The 22,319-nt window shown below is 37.0% G+C and overlaps 1 protein-coding gene and 1 pseudogene across 1 annotated transcript; one reads left to right on the top strand and one right to left on the bottom strand.

Moving 5' to 3' along the window:
• Nucleotides 1-1,783: 1,783 nt before the first annotated feature.
• LOC141833770 (myb-related protein 340-like) lies at nucleotides 1,784-2,925 on the bottom strand (annotated as a pseudogene).
• Nucleotides 2,926-12,632: 9,707 nt separating this feature from the next.
• On the top strand, nucleotides 12,633-14,069 carry LOC141833548 (myb-related protein 340-like). The gene is made up of 3 exons (XM_074721025.1): nucleotides 12,633-12,880; nucleotides 12,966-13,095; nucleotides 13,383-14,069. The coding sequence occupies exons 1-3, from the start codon at nucleotides 12,736-12,738 to the stop codon at nucleotides 13,771-13,773; spliced, it is 666 nt and encodes a 221-aa protein (XP_074577126.1). The 5' UTR covers nucleotides 12,633-12,735; the 3' UTR covers nucleotides 13,774-14,069.
• The last annotated feature ends 8,250 nt before the right edge of the window (nucleotides 14,070-22,319 follow it).

Raw genomic sequence — 22,319 nt, 5'->3', positions numbered from 1 at the left:
AACTTTTTGGCCTCCACATTTTCTACCTTGTATTTTCAATTCAGGGACTCTCATAGTCCTTAGTCGTTCTCTTCATGCTATACACAACATATAACGAGGCGACAAGACAGTTGAGCATGTAGTTTTGTCATAAGAACTCAGAATGGTTTCATACTTCCACTACAGTGATGGTTTGGCCTCACTTGCACCTTCAACAGGCTTGGGAGGGTCCTTCGTCAAGAACCAAGCTAGATTCAATGTGATTAGGTAGAAGAGTATCTTTTGCTACCACCGTTTGAAGTTCAATCCCGTGAACTTTTTTGACTTCTCCCCATGATTGACTGAACAATTACAATTAGAGCAAAGGGGGGCTTTTAAGAGTTGAGCATTCTATTTCTCAACACTTTCAATGGTCATCTCCACATAAGAGTGAGTCTGTTTTAAAATTATTGGAGATATTTGTCGGAGATAATAAAAATTATAGAATTTTAAATTGCTAAATACAAAAGATTTAGTCTTATCTGATCTGCCAAGATAGCTTTGACTTGTTGAACTCAAACTGGGAAGGTTGGATGACTGTGCTGCTTGGGAAGGCGAACTACCTAATATGGCTAAGCTGAGTTGAGTGGTCTAGTGTTCGAGTTGGCTAAATGCCCCAACTATCAAGTGCTTGAGCTTGTCAAGTGCCTAAGCTGGTGCTTGAGCTTGCTGTACTGTCGAGTCCGAGTGGGTCGTCGTTGCCTGAGCGCCGAGTCAGGAGGTCGAGACTGAGTGGGAAATTGAGATGTCAAGGTTTGTGTTTGACATCGAAGTCACGTTAGATATTTGTTTCTTAAGATACAATAGAACGACCACGTAGACAAGTTGTTCGTGGCGAATTGAGTGTATTTCCAAACACTATCACGAAAAAACTATCAAGCAAAATGATGCACAACAGAGAAACGATTTTGTAGGGACGAAAGTGGATGGAATTTTTGTTCAGTATATACTTTTGTTGTCAGAGGTCACAACCTCCTCATGTAGGAGTTGGATCCTTGGCCTAATTAAATGACCAAATAAAGATTATTTATTATCTTTATTAGCTCGGCTCGAAACGCCAACCTTCAACCATTTAATGATTGGTTGTTTTTGTCTAGATGGTTACAGATCCACTATTAATGTTGATCGTCTAGGACTCGACCATTAATATGTATGTTACAGCAAAAAGGAAAAATGAATTCGGATAGAAAAATATAGGTTGAGTCGCTTGGACAAATTGTCTCAACGATTATGATGTTTGACATGCGTCGCACATGAGTCACCTAGATTCATTACAATTCGAGCCTTAGATTTGCACTCCTCTTACGGACCCACGCATGATAGAAAGTCTCTCTTTATACATATCCACAACTTTGAGTATTGTGATTCAATATAAACTAACATCTTAGCTAATCATCCCTTGATAGGACTAAAACTCTCATACAAATTGGAGTCCATTTTCATCCATCTCTCTTATTTACATTCACGTTTCCAATACTATTCAACTCATTGTTTACTCTTTTCTTTCCCCTCTGTAAATGATCATTAAGTTGTATTTGTCTCCATTATTTAGAGTTACTTTTATGAAAATTTTACCTTACATTAGGTAGAGTTTTCTTAATGATCTCTTTTTGTTTCGTACATTTTCAACTTTTATCGTATATAGCGAGAGAGACATACTTTTGTCACCAAATATTATGTTTAAAAGAGAGAAAAAAAAAGTGAGGAAGGTAGAAGAAATTGATTGTGACCATACGAGTTTAGTGTGCTGCAATCAATCTTCAGCTCATATGTCATCAAGGTTCCATAGGTTCCCCAGGATTCACCGTCGGTCGATCCCTCACTCGAGTATCCATTGATAGCATTGCCTTGAACTTGAATCACGTAGGGTATGCAGCACATGAGTGCCATCATCTCTTGCAAGTCTTCGGTCGACTCAATTTCCTTATCTTGCTCCATCAACAGCTCTTGTGTATCTTGCTGTTCCGAGTTTCCTTGATCTTGTTGCTGGTCCTCTTGCACCCTACGTTGTTTTTTCTGTCGTTGGTGAATCAAGAACCTCTCTCTCGCTTCCTCGAGGTTCTTGGAGGGCTTTGTCTTCTTGAAATGAGTCCTCCAGTAATTCTTGATCTCGTTGTCGGTCCTCCCCGGGAGGTTTTCGAGCAATGGTGGACCATCTACAAACAAAAAAGACAGCAAGTCTAAGGTCCCAACCGATTATCATACATCACAGACTTATCCATTTGATTCCTTTACTAAAAAAGAAGCATAATTTAAGATTGTGGTCCAAAACACACACAAATCACATTTAAATTAATCACAAGAACTAGATAAATGAAAGCCTAAAACAAGTTAACCATTAAGAACTCCCAAAGGAAATCTGATGTTTGGTTGTCATATCACTTTGCAGATTATATTAACTAATCTATAATTTTCAGGGAAATATATATTCCTTTGCATACCTATTGCCCCACAAAGCATGGAGCTCCTGGATGGTCCTCTCCTCTTGAGGGGTGATATTACCTCTCTTCAGGTCTGGCCTCAAGTAGTTCACCCACCTCAGCCTGCAGCTCTTCCCACTTCTCTTCAGTCCTGTATATCGACAACATATATAAAGAAAGTGTGTGGAAAAACTATCACTATATGTATATATTCAATTACCTGTTAACTTGGAGACACAGTTCCATTTGCCTTGGCCATGGTGGTTGACATGCTCAATGAGGAGCTTGTCCTCTTGGGCAGTCCATGGCCCCTTCCTCCACTCCTCGTCCTCCCAAGAGACGTACTGTGCTTCAGTGTTGGCCATACTGATGCCCTCTCCTGCGTCTTCCACTTCGCTTGGGAGTTAATTAGTTTACAGGCAGGCTTTGAGATGCCTCACAGGGGACTGGCGACACATGATCATGCATTTATATATAACCTACTCTACTCTTGATACCGTGATATGCCATGTTCTCCTCCCTAAACTTGGGCTACTTAAAACCTTAATTTCGAACAATATTAGTGTAACAATCAAATCATTTAGTGGATCCATTTTTTATTATTTTCCACTGAATATAACTCATTCTAGTTTGTCACCTAGCCCGGCAGATTCGATCACCACGATCGTCATCCAATCCGACTCCTAACCATATCATTAAGGATAAATAAGCACGCAGCTCAATAGTTAGAAAAGGTAATTTTGTAGCCCCCGGGGCATAGCTGAGTTGGTTACGACGTAGCAGAGTTGCAGAAGAGGGCAAGGGTTCGAATCCTGGTGAAGTCAGACAATATCCTTCTGCGTCGTGACCAACTGCAGTTTCCCGATTTACCTCCTCACAAATGGTCGGGGGGGGGGGGCCGATCGTGTGGGACTGCTAAGGTGCGGATTCCACCTTTGTTGCAGAAAAGAAAAGGTAATTTTGTAGCTTTTCGATTTATCTCTTTATAAATGGTCGTGGGATCAATCGTGTGAGACTGTTGGGATGATAAATTTTATCTTTTATTGAAGAAAAGGCAATTCAACTCTAATTCTCTCTCTATTTACTCTTCTTTTTTTGTAAAAGTGGAATCCGCCATTTTAGCGGCTCCACACGGTCAGTCCCACGAGACTATATGTGAGGAGGTAAATCGAGTAATTGCAGTTGGTCAGGACGTAAGAGGGTATTGTCTGACTTTATTAGAATTTGAACTTTTGTCCTCTTCTACAATTCTAATGCATTGTAATTAACTCAGCTATGTCTTGGGATCTCTCTCTTTACTCCGAAAGATGGAACAGGGAAGGAAAAGAATTTACGGTGGCAAAAAAATCCATAGGAAAGAAAAAAATGTCTGAGGGAAGGAAAAAGAAAAAAGAAAAATATCAAAGTAAATAGAAAAAAGTTTTTCACTGTGAATATTTTTTCATAGATGTTATTTGCATCGCCTAAGTCGTCGCACCACATGCATCCACGTGTAGAACTTCAAGTGAGGGTGATAATTAATGACGGTGATGACATGACACGATAAAATTATAAGGAAAAAAAGCAAGCTCGTGATTAAGAAGAACGATTTGTAATTGGCGTGGGTGGCTCGATGGAGGCGGTAGCAACGTCTAATGGCTGCCTGCCACATCGCACCTAAACGCAATCTAGTGTTTAATTCGATTCCTAATAATAATTAAATGGATGAATCTAGATAATGAAATGCTAAATCGAGCGAGGATGGAATAAATTACGAGATTTGCGGTGCGTTTAGATGCGGGGACGAACTCGACACGTCTCGCCAGATTTAATTCCTGGTTACATGGAGCTGCATGATTGGTAAGGGTTTAAAGAAGTATCAAAGTGACGAAGGTGGATATTATAAGATATTGCGAGGAATGATTGTTATTAGTTTTTGACACGAAACGAAACGATCCGATCATATCTTGGGGAGTACACATAAAGTGCCCGCCCTTAGTGGCGGTCGTAATCTTGCTTTCTTTTTCGTTATCAATTGGGATTAAAATAGTGATTTATCAAAGTGTCATTCAAATCTAAAACGTTTCCTGACCAGAGAGAGAGAGAGAGAGAGAGAGAGAGAGAGAGATTTCATTTAGGTGCACGCGAGCGTTTTAAGCTTCGTTGGATCATATACCATTTGAAGTATTTCAGTCTTCTTTTAACTAGAGCTGTCAAACAAATTAATTCAGAATGAAATGGACTAATTCATCAGAAATTCATCATATGACATAAGTAGAACAGGTCGATCCATCAACTTGGCAGTCTAAAAAATCTTCAACCCAATCGTGGATCGTGGATTAGACAAGGGTGAACTCATAGATCTATCAAAAATAAAAATATATAGAAAATATTAAAATTTTTAAATTTGGATTGTAGGTTAAACAAGTCAAGTTGAAAATTTTACATTTGAATTGCAATTTAGACAGGTCAAGGTAACTAATTTATTGAATTTTTTCTTTTAATTTTAAATTAAAAAAAATTCTCAATCCGCGGATCAATCCACACAGATCATAGGTCTCATGCGGATCGCGAGCCTAGGCAAGTTGACTCACCTGAATACATCTTAAAATGAGTTGATAAAATTTTAATCTAATTTACTTAAATTGTTCGACGGGACAGATTAACCTGATAGATTAATCCAAATTGATAATCCTACTTTTAATCATATGAATTTAGAATTTAAAATTTAACGGAAGCTGAGAAAGGGAGGTGGACGGAGATAGGAGGGCTTAAAAACTACTAATTAAACTACAAATTTATTTATTTAAATTTAAGTAAATATTATGTAAATAATTTATTTTATGTAATAAAGAATATAAAGTGTTTGTGAAAGTGTCTTCAAGCATTTGAAAGATGGCTTCTTTGGTTGGTGCTGAGATTGTCCTACATTTGCTTTGGGATGTGTTTCCTGCCTAACGTGCAAGGAACCGTAGAAATGATGGTAGGCCCTTTTTTTTTTTTTTTTTTTTTTGCAGAAAAAGAGGCATGTATTTAGTAGCCATTTGATGCTTTGGTTTATAAAAAAAAACAAGTGTTCACCTTCCAAATTCATTTTGTTCCATGATCAGTTGTGAAGTGTGTATTTTTCTGCCCACTCTGTTTATCTGGATAGGCAATGAAATGAACCCTCGATATATTATCTATAAACTTGATTAGCAATAGCTTGGATGATAGAAGTGAGAGAGCAATGATGTGACTGAGGGAGGGCACATCAGTTGTGCAATCCTGTCTGTGAGTGCTGTAGAAGGAAAAGGTGAATGGCCATAAACTTAAAATAATATATAAGGTTTTGGCTAGTCTTATTAAATAAAGTAAGATAAAAAAATAGCCCAACAAAAGTAAAAAAATAATATCAATGTCTACTTGTTAGCTAGGTCAGTCACTATATAAAATCTTTTATAAAATTTATAGAATACTTAGTAATAAATAAGCGAAATCTAAATCAATTAAGATTGATGCAAATTCTAATATGCCGAGGAGGGTTAAATGTTAGATAAGTATGAAAAACCCTAGCATATCATAAAGGATCAGATATTTGATGAGTGTAGAAGTTCAAATAAATAAAAAAAATCGGATGTTTGACATAGAAGAAGTCCTAACAGATCAAGGGTAATTAGATGCTAAGCATGTGAAACCCCGATATGTTAGGGTTGATCAAATATTGGGCAAAGAAAATTTTGATGAGTTGAGGTCAAGAGTGATCAGATGCTAAGCACATGAAATCTCGATATGTTAGGGTTGATTGAATATTGAGTAAAGAAAATTTTGATGAGTTGAGGTCAATTAAATACCAAACAAGATAAGAATTCAGGTTTGATAAAACTGAAATAGAAGTATCAGTCGATTGATAGGATATATCAATCGATTGATGGACTCTAAACTCCAAATTTAGAATTTGAAGTAGTTTTAGGATTTGTTATAATAACTCCAGGATTTGTTATAGTAATTTTGGAGATTTCTATAGTAACTTTGGAGTTTGCTACAGTAATGAACAGTGCATCGATTGATGAATGCGGATAGTTGATTGCTAGTTATTGCAACAAATAAAATATTTAAAAATTGACTGTTCAACCTGATTGTTCATTAGCAATCAACTTCCAAGGATTAGCAGTCAACTGATGTCACTATTCACATGCTCATAAGGTGTTGGAATCAATTGTAGGGTTTGATTGTTAAGGTAGCAATCGATTGATGAGGTTTAGCTGTCGACTAATGGTGGTCAAACTATGTGGAAAGAGTCATTCTACAGGTGCAATGGTCGAATTCGACGGGGTAGTCGATTGATGGAAGCAGACAGTCAACTGATAGATGGAAATCAACTCGACAATAACCTTATAAAAGATGATATTGAGGAGATTTGAATATGTCAGTTCTTGAGGGTTTGAGAACGAAGTGTTGTTGCATTTTCGGATCAATAAGAGGCATTTCAAAGTAACAAGAAAGTGTCTAAAGCGAGATTCGTGTAAATTCGTTTGCTTTTGCATTTCGTATTCTTGTTGTATTGTTGTAAAAATAGATTGTAAGAGGCTTCTTTCACCTTTGGAAAGTGTTAGAGAAGGAGGAGGATAGTGGTGGTAGTATCGCTAGGACTAGGCCTTAGAGTAGTTGTATTGGGAGGTGGTAAACTAAGTAAAATCTTGTAGTTGTGCATTTGATGTTGATTTAGTTTTAAATTTTCATTGCGCAAATCAAGTTGACGTGAATCAAAGTTATTTACACTTTATAGCTCGCATCGGTCCTAACAAGTGGTATTAGAGTGAGGTCGCTTTTCATCGGACTAATCGCTGAAGAAGCACAAAGTTAGATGAAGAAGGATCTACATTTTTGCCCTCCAATACCAAGTCTTCAAACTGATCATTCAAGGAGCTCAAGGCTGAAATGGATCCTCGAAATAGGTTTGGGATACTCAAGTATCTCCGTCTTTTGGATTAGGAGGCTTTGATCAATGGAAAATAAGGGTGGAAAATTTCTTGATGATGGACATCAAGAATTGGTCTATCCTAATGGAAGGATTCGAAGCCTTAAAGGATGGCAATGGGAGACTCCTCAAAAAGAATAAATGGACCGAGGAGCAAATCCAAAATCGGAGACAAATGACAAGGTAATCAAAATTTTAATAAATTTGGTGTCTAATAATATTTTGTGTAAAGTAGATAAATTTAGAGATGTCAAACATCTATGGAGCAAGCCTCACGAAGATTCATCCTCTACACTGTTGGTGCAATCTTTGCCCCAAGTGCATTGAGTTTCAATGTTTGGCTAAACCATGTTTAAAGTTAGGCAATACTTGTGATCTAACATGTGTGATGCAAGTTTGCAGGAAAGTCCAAGCGTAGTCTTGGTAAGGAAAAGTCCAAGTGGGTAGTCTTGGCAAGGAAAAGTCCAAGTGGGTAATCTTGGCAAGGACTTGACATGACGAAGCTGATGGAAGCATCTCAGGCTAGTACGAGGATGATGGAGCATCCGTGTAGAGGATGAATCTTCGTAAAGCTTGGTAAGCTTGCTCCATAGATCTTTGACATCTCTAAATTTATCTACTTTACACAAAATATTATTAGACACCAATTTATTAAAATTTTGTTTACCTTTTCATTTGTCTCTAAGTTTTCAATTTGCTCCTCTGTCAATTTCTTCTTTTTGAGGAGTCTCCCATTGCCATCCTTTGAGGCTTCGAATCTTTCCATTAGGATGGACCAATTCTTGATGTCCATCATCAAGAAATTTCCCACCCTTATCTTCTATTGATCAAAGCCTCGTAATCCAAAAGGCGGAGGTACTTGAGTATCCCAAATCCATTTCGAGGATCCATTTCAAGCTTGAGCTCCTTGAATGATCAATCCGAAGATTTGGTATTGGAGGGCTCTAAAAATGTAGATCCTTCTTCATCTAACTTTGTGCTTCTTCAGCGGTTAGTCCGATGAAAATCGACTTCACTCTAATACCACTTGTTAGGACCGATGCGAGCTATAAGGGTGAATAACTTCAATTCACATCAACTTGATTTGCGTAATGAAAATTTAAAACTAAATCAACATCACATGCACAACTCTAAGATTTTATTTAGTTTACCACCTTCCAAGATGACTACTCTAAGGCCTAGTCCTAGCGATATTACCACCACTATCTTTCTCCTTCTCTGACACCTTCTAGAGATGAAGAAGCCTCTTACAATCTATTTTTACAATTATACAACAAGAATACGAAATGTAAAAGCAAACGAATTTACACGAATCTCGCTTTAGACACTTTCTTGTTACTTTGAAATGCCTCTTGTTGATCTGAAAAATGCAATAACACTTTATCCTCAAACCCTCAAGAACTGCCATATTCAAATCTCCTCGAAATCATCTTTTATAGGGTTGTTGTCGAGCTAATTTTCGTTTATCAGTTGACTGTCTGCTTCCATCAATCAACTGCCCCATTGAATCCGACTATCACACCTGTAGAATAGCTCTTTCCACATAGTTTGACCACCATTAGTCGATGGCTAAACCTCATTAATCGATTGCTACCTTAACAATCAAATATTACAGTTGATTCCAACACCTTATGTACGTGTGAACAGTGACACCAGTCCACTGCTAATCTTTGGCAATCGATTGCTAATGAACAATCAAGTTGAACGATCAATTTTTAAATATTTTATTTGTTGCAATAACTAGCACTCAACTATCCGCATTCATCAATCGATTTCACTGTTCATTATTGTAGCAAACTCCAAAGTTACTATAGCAAACTCCAAAATTACTATAAAAAATCCTAAAGTTATTGTAACAAATCCTAAAAACACTTCAAATTCTAATTTAAGAGTCTAGCGTCCATCGGTTGATTGATACACCCTATCAATCGACTGATACTCCTATTTCAGTTTTATCAAATTTGAATTCTTGTCTTGTTTGGTATCCGATTGACCTCAACTTATCAAAATTTTCTTTGTCCAATATTCGATCAACCCTAACATATCGAGACTTCATGTGCTTAGCATCCGATCACCTTTGACCTACTAAGACTTCCTCTATATCAAATATCTAATTTTTAAAATTTATTTAAACTTTCACACTCATCTAATATCTGATCCTTTATAACATGTTAGGATTTTTCATACTTTCTTAACATTCAACCCTCCTCGACGTATTAGAATTTACATCAATCTTAATCGATTAAGATTTTATTTATTTATCACTAGGTGTTCGATCCATTTTATAAAATATTTTATATAGTGACTCACCTAGCTAACAAGTAGACATTGATATTATTTTTTTTTTACTTTTGTTGCGCTATTTTTATCTTACTTTATTTTATAAGACTAGCTAAAACCTTATATATCATTTTAAGTTTATGGCTATTAACCTTTTCCTTCTACAGCACTCACAGACAGGATTGAACAACTGATGTGCCCCTCCCTCAGTCACATCATTGTTCTCTCACTTCTATCATCCAAGCTATTCCTAATCAAGTTTATAGATAATATATCGAGGGTTCATTTCATTGCCTATGCAGATAACCAGAGTAGGCAGAAAAATAGAGACTTCACAACTGATCATGGAACAAAATGAATTTGGAAGGCGAACACTTGTTTTTTTTATAAACCAAAGCATCAAATGGCTAGTAAATACATGCCTCAACAGAACAGAAGAAGTTGCAGAAATAAAGAATGGGCCTACCATCATTGCTATGGTTCCTTGCACGTTAGGCAGGAAACACACCCCAAAGCAAATGTAGGACAATCTCAGCACCAACCAAACAAGCCATCTTTCAAATGCTCGGAGACACTTTCACAAACACTTTATATTCTTTATTACATAAAATAAATTATTTACATGATATTTATTTAAATAAAATAAATAAATAAATTTATAGTTTAAAGCCCTTGTACCTCCTAGTGACTTGACCTGTCAATGCCACCTTCCTCTCTCACGCTTATTAAATTTTAAATCCTAAATTCGTATGATTAAAAGTAAAGCACTCAATTTGGATTAGATTTATCATATTGATTTAGGGTCTGTCCCATCAAATAATTTAAATTAGTTGGATTAAAATTTTATCAATTTATTTTAAAGTGAATTTAGATGAGTCGACCCACTTAGGTTCGTGACCCCAGTGGATCGACCCGCGACCTATATGGATTGGCCCGTAGATTGAGAAATTTATTTTTTATTTAAAATTTAAAATTAAATGAGAAAATTAATGAATTAGTTATCTTGACTTGTCTAAACTACAATTCAAATTTAAAATTTTCAATTTGACCTGTTTAACTTCCAATCCAAACTTAAAATTTTTAATATTTTTTATATTTTTGACAAATCTATGAGTTGACCCGCCTAATCTGTGATCTACGATTGGGTTAAAAAAAATTTAATCTGTCAAGTTGATGGAACGATCTATTTCATCTCGTCATATGATGAATTTATGATGAATTAACTCATCTCATCTTGAGTTTAAAAGAAGACTGGAATGTCTCCAGGGCAATGGTGCAACAGTAGGACATCTGGATTGTGACTCAGGGACCTACGGTTCGATCCCCAGCTACGGCGTATTTGTAGGAATTTTTCTCCAAATGGAGAATGCAATCAAAGGATGTTGGGCATCTGAATTGGTCGCCGTATGCACTTCCTGATTTATCCTGATGGTCGATGGAAAACTTTTGTGGGATAGACCAACCCTAAGAATTGAGTCCATAAGACTGACTAGGATTTATCATTTTTTTTTTTTGTAAGAAGACTGGAATACGATCCATCGAAGCTTAAAACGCTCGCGTGCACCTAAATGAAATCTCTCTCTCTCTCTCTGGTAAGGAAACGTTTTAGATTTGAATGACACTTTGATAAATCACTATTTTAATCCGAATTGATAACGAAAAAGAAAGCAAGATTACGACCGCCACTAAGGGCGGGCACTTTATGTGTACTCCCAAAGATATGATCGGATCGTTTCGTTTCGTGTCAAAAACTAATAACAATCATTCCTCGCAATATCTTATAATATCCACCTTCGTCACTTTGATACTTCTTTAAACCCTTACCAATCATGCAGCTCCATGTAACCAGGAATTAAATCTGGCGAGACGTGTCGAGTTCGTCCCCGCATCTAAACGCACCGCAAATCTCGTAATTTATTCCATCCTCGCTCGATTTAGCATTTCATTATCTAGATTCATCCATTTAATTATTATTAGGAATCGAATTAAAACACTAGATTGCGTTTAGGTGCGATGTGGCAGGCAGCCATTAGACGGCGCTACCGCCTCCATCGAGCCACCCACGCCAATTACAAATCGTTCTTCTTAATCACGAGCTTGTTTTTTTTTCTTAATTTTATCGTGTCATGTCATCACCGTCATTAATTATCACCCTCACTTGAAGTTCTACACGTGGATGCATGTGGTGCGACGACTTAGGCGATGGAAATAACATCTATGAAAAAATATTCTCAGTGAAAAACTTTTTTCTATTTACTTTGATATTTTTCTTCTCTACTTTTTCCTTTCCTCAGAGATTTTTTTTTTCTTTCATATGGATTTTTTTGCCACCGTAAATTCTTTTCCTCCCCTGTTCCATCTTTCGGAGTAAACAGAGAGGCCCCCAGGGCATAGCTGAGTTGATTACAACGCAGCAGAATTACAGAAAAAGACAAGAATTCAAATCTTAACGAAACTAGGCAATACCCTCTTACGTCCTGATCAACTGCAGTTTCTCGATTTACCTCCTCACGGATAATCATGAGACCGACCGTGTGAAGCCACTAAGGTGGCGGATTCCACTTTTGCAAAAAAAGAGAAGTAAATAGAGAGAGAATTAGAGTTGAATTGTCTTTTCTTCAATAAAAGATAAAATTTATCATCCTAACAGTCTCACACGATTGATCTCACGATCATTTATGAAGAGATAAATCGAAAAACTACAAAATTACCTTTTTTAACTATTGAGCTGTGTGCTTATTTATCCCTAATGATATGGGTAGGAGTCGAATTGGATGACGCTCGTAGTGATCGAATCTGCCGGGCTAGGTGACAAACTAGAATGAGTTATATTCAGTGGAAAATAATAAAAAATGGATCCACTAAATGATTTGATTGTTACACTAATATTGTTCGAAATTAAGGTTTTAAGTAGCCCAAGTTTAGGGAGGAGAACATGGCATCGCGGTATCAAGAGTAGAGTAGGTTATATATAAATGCATGATCATGTGTCGCCAGTCCCCTGTGAGGCATCTCAAAGCCTGCCTGTGAACTAATTAACTCCCAAGCGAAGTGGAAGAGGCAGGAGAGGGCATCAGTATGGCCAACACTGAAGCACAGTACGTCTCCTGGGAGGACGAGGAGTGGAGGAAGGGGCCATGGACTGCCCAAGAGGACAAGCTCCTCATTGACCATGTCAACCACCATGGCCAAGGCAAATGGAACTGTGTCTCCAAGTTAACAGGTAATTGAATATATACATATAGTGATAGTTTTTCCACACACTTTCAATTTATTTATATATGTATATATATGTTGTCGATATACAGGGCTGAAGAGAAGTGGGAAGAGCTGCAGGCTGAGGTGGGTGAACTACTTGAGGCCAGACCTGAAGAGAGGTAATATCACCCCTCAAGAGGAGAGGACCATCCAGGAGCTCCATGCTTTGTGGGGCAATAGGTATGCAAAGGAATATATATTTCCCTGAAAATTATAGATTAGTTAATAAATTCTGCAAAGTGATATGACAACCAAACATCAGATTTCCTTTGGGAGTTCTTAATGGTTAACTTGTTTTAGGCTTTCGTTTATCTAGTTCTTGTGATTAATTTAAATGTGATTTGTGTGTGTGTTTTGGACCACAATCTTAAATTATGCTTCTTTTTTAGTAAAGGAATCAAATGGATAAGTCTGTGATGTATGATAATCAGTTGGGACCTTAGACTTGCTGTCTTTTTTGTTTGTAGATGGTCCACCATTGCTCGAAACCTCCCGGGGAGGACCGACAACGAGATCAAGAATTACTGGAGGACTCATTTCAAGAAGACAAAGCCCTCCAAGAACCTCGAGGAAGCGAGAGAGAGGTTCTTGATTCACCAACGACAGAAAAAACAACGTAGGGTGCAAGAGGACCAGCAACAAGATCAAGGAAACTCGGAACAGCAAGATACACAAGAGCTGTTGATGGAGCAAGCTAAGGAAATTGAGTCGACCGAAGACTTGCAAGAGATGATGGCACTCATGTGCTGCATACCCTACGTGATTCAAGTTCAAGGCAATGCTATCAATGGATACTCGAGTGAGGGATCGACCGACGGTGAATCCTGGGGGAACCTATGGAACCTTGATGACATATGAGCTGAAGATTGATTGCAGCACACTAAACTCGTATGGTCACAATCAATTTCTTCTACCTTCCTCACTTTTTTTTTCTCTCTTTTAAACAGAATATTTGGTGACAAAAGTATGTCTCTCTCGCTATATACGATAAAAGTTGAAAATGTACGAAACAAAAAGAGATCATTAAGAAAACTCTACCTAATGTAAGGTAAAATTTTCATAAAAGTAACTCTAAATAATGGAGACAAATACAACTTAATGATCATTTACAGAGGGGAAAGAAAAGAGTAAACAATGAGTTGAATAGTATTGGAAACGTGAATGTAAATAAGAGAGATGGATGAAAATGGACTCCAATTTGTATGAGAGTTTAGAGTCCTATCAAGGGATGATTAGCTAAGATTTTATATTGAATCACAATACTCTAAGTTGTGAATATATATAAAGAGAGACTTTCTATCATGCGTGGGCCCGTAGGGGGAGTGCAAATCTAAGGCTCGAATTGTAATGAATCCAGGTGACTTGTGTGCGACCTATGTCGAACATCATGATTGTCGAGACAAAATTTTTCTATTTTTCCTTCTTGCTGTAGCATACATACTAATGGTCGAGTCCTAAACGATCAACATTAATAGTGGATCTGTAACCACCCAGACAAAAACAACCGATCATTAAATGGTTGAAGGTTGGCATTTTGAGCCGAGCTAATAAAGATAATAAATAATCTTTATTTGGTCATTTAATTAGGCCAAGGATCCAAGCTCCTATATGAGGAGGTTGTGACCTCTGACAACAAAAGTATAATACTGAGCGAAAATTCTATCCACTTTCGTCCCTACAAAATCGTTTCTCTGTTGTGCATCATTTTGCTTGATAGTTTTTTCGTGATAGTGTTTGGATATACACTCAATTCGCCACGAACAACTTGTCTATGTGGTCGTTCTATTGTATCTTAAGAAACAAATATCTAACGTGACTTCGATGTCAAACACAAACCTTGACATCTCAATTTCCCACTCAGTCTCGACCTCCTGACTCGGCGCTCAGGAAACGACGACCCACTCGGACTCGACAGTACAGCAACTCGACCAGCTTAGCACTTCGACAAGCTCAAGCACTTGATAGTTGGGGCATTCAGTCAGCTCGAACACTAGACAACTCAACTCAGCTTAGCCATATTAGGTAGTTCGCCTTCCCAAGCAGCACAGTCATCCAACCTTCCCAGTTTGAGTTCAACAAGTCAAAGCTATCTTGGCAGATCAGATAAGACTAAATCTTTTGTATTTAACAATTTAAAATTCTATAATTTTTATTATCTCCGACAAATATCTCCAACAATTTTAAAACAGACTCACTCTTATGTGGAGATGACCATTGAAAGTGTTGAGAAATAGAATGCTCAACTCTTAAAAGCCCCACTTTGCTCTAATTGTGATTGTTCAGTCAATCATGGGGAGAAGTCAAAAAAGTTCACGGGATTGAACTTCAAACGGTGGTAGCAAAAGATATTCTTCTACCTAATCACATTGAATCTGACTTGGTTCTTGACGAAGGACCCTCCCAAGCCCGTTGAAGGTGCAAGTGAGGCCAAACCATCACTGTAGTGGAAGTATGAAACCATTCTGAGTTCTTATGACAAAACTACATGCTCAACTGTCTTGTCGCCTCGTTATATGTTGTGTATAGCATGAAGAGAACGACTAAGGACTATGAGAGTCCCTGAATTGAAAATACAAGGTAGAAAATGTGGAGGCCAAAAAGTTCATTATTGACTGATTCCTAGACTACAAGATGGTGCCACTAAAACAGTGATCAGCCAAGTCCAAGAGCTTCAGATGATCCGTATGAAACTCACTCAGATGGCATGGTACAAAGAGAAACCTTCCAGGTGACTGCTATCGTTGAGAAGTTGTTATCAGCTTGTAAGGACTTCAAGAATTACCTGAAGCACAAGCGGAAGGAAATAATGTCAAGGAACTCGTTTTTAGACTTCGTATTAAGAAAGACAACAAGAGTTCAGAGAAGAAATTACTCTCTCATGCTACTATGAAATTGAGCATGGTTAAAGCTCAAAATGGAATAATCCTAAATCTTCCAAAGTGGGACCTAGAGGAGGCATAAGCAAGAAGAAATTCTTTGGGAAAATGCTTCAACTGTGCAAGAAACCAAAGAGTCAGTCACAAATCTTCGAAATGCAAGAAGCCAAAGAAGGCCAACCTGAATGAGAGACCAGACATGGATGTCATGGTCTCCGAAGTGAACTTGATAGGCTCAAACTGCGACAATGGTTGGATCGATACCAGTGCCACCAAACATGTGTGTTGCAACAAGGAGCTTCTCCATAACTTTAAAGAAATCAAAGATGGAGATAAACTGTTTATGGGGAACTCAACAACTGCAGACATCAAAGACCAAGAGAAAGTGATGTTGAAGATGACCTCAAATAAGGAGTGACTTTAAATAATGTGTTGTATATTATGAAGATTCGAAAGATTTTGATATTCGGATCACTTCTGAGTAAGCATGATTTTCACATTATTTTTGAATTGGAAAGAGTTGTTCTATCCAAAAATAAAATATTTGTAGGGAAGAGTTATATAACTGATAGACTATTTAAACTTAGTATAATAGCCATTAGGCCCAATGCATGAGTCTTCATATAAGAATGAAAGCTTTTTAGTTTATATGCTTGAGTCTTCATATTTATGACATGGTAGACTAGAATATGTTAACTACAATACATTGCGTAGATTAATTAATATGTAAAACATACATACATTTCACATTGATCCGAAACACAAGTGTGAGACTTGTGTTGAAGCGAAAATGACAAGGTCAATCTTTCAATAAGTTGAAAGAAATAGTGAACTGCTCAGTCTAATCCACACAGACGTGCGCGACCTAAAATAGATACTGACACGTGATGGGAATAAATATTTCATCACTTTTATTGATGATAAAGATGAAACTATAGAGAAATTTATTCTTTATAAGAATGAGATTTAAAACCATCTTCATAAGAATATTAAGGAGGTGCAAAGTGACTGAGACGGTGAATATGTATCACCATTTGCTGAGTTATATGCTGAACATGGGATCAGACATGAAACAACACATCCTTATACTTCTCAACAAAATGATGTTCCTGAGAGGAAGAATCACACTCCAAAAAAGATGATGAATGCTTTTCTATTAAACTGTGGATTGTCATAGTACATGTGGAGGAAAGCTGTATTAACAACTAATTACCTTTTAAATAAGATGCCCTAGAAGAAAATAGATAAGAGTCTTTACGAATTGTGAAAGAGAAGAAAGTCATCCTACAAATACTTACGAGTGTGGGAGTGTCTTGCAAAGGTTTTAGTACCGAATTCGAAAAAGATTAAGATAAGACTAAAAACTGTTAATTACATATTTATTAGATATACACATAACAACAGTATTTATCAGTTTTTTGTGTATAAGTCTCAAATATCAAAATACACAAAAACTCGATTATTAAATTGAGAAATGTCTCGTTCTTCGAACATGTTTTTCCTTATAAGACTTGATAGGAAGTAAGTTTTCAAAACGGACATATGAAATATAAGAAAAAGAAGATGCACCAGTTGAGGTTGAGCTTAGACGAAATAAAAGCTCGGGTGAAAAAATCATTCGGAATGGATTTTATCACTTTCATTATGGAAAGTGAACACTAAAGTTACTCAAAAACAGTAAGCTCTTTTGAAAGACTTTAATGGAAAGAAACAATTGCATCTAAAATAGACTCTATCTTGTAAAATCATACTTAGAATCTTGTGAATCTTAAAAATCTTCTCGGGAAGTAATTCATTAGGTTGCAAGTGAATTTTCAAAAAAAAAATAAAATCAAATGAACAATTGATAAGTATAAGGCTAAATTGATAAATAAATGTTACTGACAACGTGAAGACCTTGATTACTTTGATATGTAATCTCTGATATCGAGAATAATTTCCATCAGAGTATTGTAGATGATATCAAATGGACATAAATATGACTTTTCTAAACGGGGATTTAGAAGAGAAAATCTACATGAGCAACCTGAGAGTTTTCTGCGCCAAGACAAGAAAACAAAGTTTATAGATTGGTGAAGTCGTTATATGACTTGAAACAAGCTCCAAAGCAGTGACATGAGAAGTTTGATAATATCATGAAAGAAAGTGAATTTAAAATCAACGAATGTGACAAATATGTCTACGTTAAAGACATAAAGGATGACTATGTCATCTTATGCCTTTATGTAGATGACATATTTATCATTGAGAGCAATGATAAGATAATCAAATCACTAAAGATATGTTGAACTCAAAATTCGACATGAAAGACATGAGTCTAGCTGATGTAATTTTAGAAATTATAATTCTTAGAACATTAGGACTTGTTCTAAGTTAGTCTCATTATATGGACAAGATTCTTGAGAAATTCACTAATGGTGATACTATATTGATACGAACTCCAATAGATACGAATGAACATTTAACAAAAAATCGAGAAGAGAGTATCTCTCATATAGAGTATTTCAAAGTGATTGCAAAATCTAATGTACTTGATAAGTTATACACAATCAAACTCAGCTTACACAGTAAGTAAACTAAGTAGATATACGAATAATCTCTGTATTGAGCACTGGAAAGAGATAATGAGAGTACTGGAGTACTTGACATTATATAAGATATCCTATTGTGATTAAAAGATACAATAATGCGAATTAGATATCTGACATGAAAGACACAAAGTTTACAAATGAATATTTATTCGCTTTGAGAAGTGCAGCAATTTGGTGGAAATCCTCTAAGCAAACCATAATAATCGGATCCACAATGGAATCTGAGTTTATAGCATTTGACAAATGTGGTGAAGAGCCTCAATTACTACAACAATTCTTAAAAGATATTCTTAGATGACCGAAACATGTGTCGACAATTTACATACATTGTGATAGTCAATCGACAATTAGACAAGCACAAAATCACCTATATAATAGTAAATTTAGACATATATGTCATAGACACAATATCATTAGACGATTGTTTCTCAATAGGAGTTATCACTGTTGATTATATAAAGTCAAAAGTTAACCTAGCGGATTCACTAATCAAAGAATTACATAAAGAGTTAGTTGCAGACATATCACAAGGAATGAGATTGATGTATGTGGAATATATTGGTGCAAAGAAAACAACATATGCTGATTGGAGATTTCAAGAACTTGATTTAATGAGGCAACCTAACTGCATCGATTAAGTAGATCATTATGGGGGAAACTACCTAATGGACTGATGATACTTGTAAGAAATGTAGGCTAAGCGTACGACTTTTAATGAGTAATGTAAATTACTCTTAAGAAATCATCTATGTTAGAGAGAAGTGAAGCCACTTTGAAGAGAATGGAAAGGTATACTTCTTAGAATTTCTCACAGAACCAGACGTAATCATGGCCAAGAACAAACACAACTACGAAAACTGAGTTGTATCAGGGAGAGTCTACTAGTCAAGGTCATCGCGTCTACTGGTCAGCCAGTAAGTAAACATGTCTTCATAAAGAAAAGTTCAAAGGGTAAAACCTACCTATCATATACAAAACTTAACTGTTGAGTGTTATTATATACCTTTTTTTCATTCATGTGAGGGATTGTTGAAAATGTGAATGGAAATAAAAGAGGTGGATGGAAATGGACTCCCATTTGCATGGGAGTTTAGTCCTGCATTAGGGGATGAGTGATATGAGGTTGGTTTATATTGAATCACAACATTTGAAGTTGTGAACATGTATGGGGAGAGACTCTCTCGCGTGGGCCTATAGGGGGATGCAAATCCAAAGCTTGAATTGCACTAAACCTAGGTGACTCGTGTGCGAGCAGAACCCATGTGCGCCGAATGTTAGGTGGGTCGAGACAAAATTTGCCAAAGCGGATCAACGCACATTTTGCCACCTAAATCCATTTTTTCTTCCTGCTCAAGTGCGTAATTAATGGTCGAGCCTTAAACGTTCGACATTAATAGTGGATCTGTAACCACCCAAATAGAAACGATCGACCATTAAATGGTCGACAACTGGCATTTCAAGTCAAGCAGGTAAAAGCAGTAACTGACATTTATTTAACCATTTAAGGAGGCCAACAGTATGAGCTCTTATATAAAGAAGCTACTGACCTCAAGTAGCAAAAGTATACGTTGAGCAAAAACGCCATCCACTTTCGTCCCCACAAAATCTCCTCTCTGTCGTGCATCATTCACTCGACAGTTTTTCTGTGATAGCGTTCAGGTACACACTCGGTTCGCCACAAACATCAAGTGTTTGATTGCCTACATGACCGTCCCATTATATCCTAAGAAATAGACGTCCAGCATAATCTTGAAGTAACGTTAGAGGGGATGAATCCATTTTAAGGAAACTATGTCAAACACAAGTCTCGACATCTCAATTTCCCACTTGGTCCTGATCTCCCAACTCGACGCTCAAGCAGTGGCGACACACTCGGACTCGACAATCGGTGACTGATTCGCACCACTTGGCACTCGGCGCTCGACCAACTTGGCACTCAGCAACCTCAAACACTCGATAGTTTGGGCACTCGGCCAGTTCAAGCATTTGGCAGCTTAGGCACTCAACCAACTCAAACACTTGGCAACTTTGGCACTCGGCCAACTCGACACTCAGCAAGCTTAAGGTACTCGACCAACTCGACACCCGACAAGCTTGGGCACTTGACCAACTCAAGTACTCGGCCACAACTCGGGCACCTGACAACTCAACTTAGCTCGATCATATCAGGCAACCCTGCCTTCCAAGGCAACATAGTCATCCAACCTCCCCAGCTTGAATTTAGCAAGTCAAGGCTATCTCAACATATAATATAAGACTAAATCTTTTATATTTTATAATTTAAAATTTTATAATTTTTATTATCTCTGACAAATATCTCCATAGTACCACTAAATAATTATGTTAGGAAATCTCGCTATTTAGTATTGTACATCATTAGAAATATTTCTGTCTTTTCGTGTTGGCGTGGCAAAGATAGTTCGCATAAGCATAAAGAAATGTTTTTTAAGATACAATGTTGAAACAAAAAAAACCATGAAATAATTATGAAATAACTATTGGACTAAGTTCGATTACTTACTAGTCTATTGAGATTATCTTGCAGAATCAACTCTAAGAATGCTAGATACTTGGATCTCTTATCTATAACAACCTTGATATATCAATGAATCTAGATTGCAAATGTCAATTATCCAAGTTCGTCTCTTATCTGAACTATTATTAAATGGAGAAAAAAATCATCAATTCTAAGTGCTCCACACGGACATACACAAAAAATATTTTTAGGAATAAAAACTCTATTTCCATTCTTTCTATCCGAAAACTACTACATGCTTCACAAGATACCAAGACAACCCTTGATGAAACAATGCCTTTGTTTTTTGAGGGAAAGCGAATAGGACACTCAAAAGAAAATGAGAGTGGTAAATAAGAGGAAAAAAAAAAAGAATGATATTCAGTAAGGAATCTCAGTTCCGATTATAGCATTGTATTTATCCAAATTTGCTTCTTTTTCCCGACACCTACACAACTTGTTTTCTTCCTTCTATGTCAATCTTGGTGTTATAATGGGCACCTATACAAGTTTTACAAGCTCATTGATGACAATGCACCAGACTATTGTAGAAAGATTTGGTTGGGTTTGTCCTACAACGCACGAGCTAACACGAGAAATGTATCTTTGTAGTATGCCCACGGCCTCCATATCCAACCAGGTAGTGACAGACATGAAAGCGAGAGAGTTCTACCTTTGTCGATAGCCTAGTGGCAGTGATGAGGTTGAGGCCACTCTAGCACCAGTTGTTGGCAGCAATTCTACTGATAAACTTCTAATATATGCCTGGTTCCATCACTTAAAACCATCTTCTTTGAGTCGAAGTCAAACACTTTTAGAACAAGGAACACAACTTTATAGTTATGCTCCTCTCCGGCACGCATAGTATCATCTGATCCACATCCTCGGTTCAAACTCATCAAGCATGCATCCAAATGAGCTAGTGGATTACACACCCTTGATTGAAACTCACCAAACCTGCATCCAACTGAGCTAGTCGATTGTGGTAGATTCATTTGATCCCATGAGCCATCCTCAAAAATCTACGCATTATTCTTTGGTTGCTCTTATCTCAGTTTATTCCATCTGATATATATGTAACCAAAATCTTCTTGCAAGGCAATTTTTGGGAACACACAAGGGTGTGGGCTCAGACTTCTAGAGGTGTTCATCATAATTCTGGCCTTCACACACTTGCTCTACACCGTCATGATTGACAGCACATATGAAGGTGATGCAGAATGTGGAGCAGGCACACACAGGGCATGGAGAAGTGCACACAGGGCATGGAGAAGTGAAGGGAACTACAGTTTAGTTTTGTAATAGCATGGCTGGTTAAAACAATGGATTAACTTCAGGTTTTTGAATGGTTAAAAAACTAAATTTCAGAAAGACGTGGTATCACAAAACTATGATATGGTATCGCAAAACTCATAGCGGATA

This window comes from Curcuma longa, chromosome 8 (assembly GCF_044706935.1).
Source record: "Curcuma longa cultivar G26 ecotype Majalengka, Jawa Barat chromosome 8, ITB_CL_G26_1.1, whole genome shotgun sequence".
Lineage (NCBI taxonomy): Eukaryota > Viridiplantae > Streptophyta > Magnoliopsida > Zingiberales > Zingiberaceae > Curcuma > Curcuma longa.
Note: the sequence above shows the minus strand (reverse complement) of the source record. Positions and strands in the feature narration are given on the sequence as shown.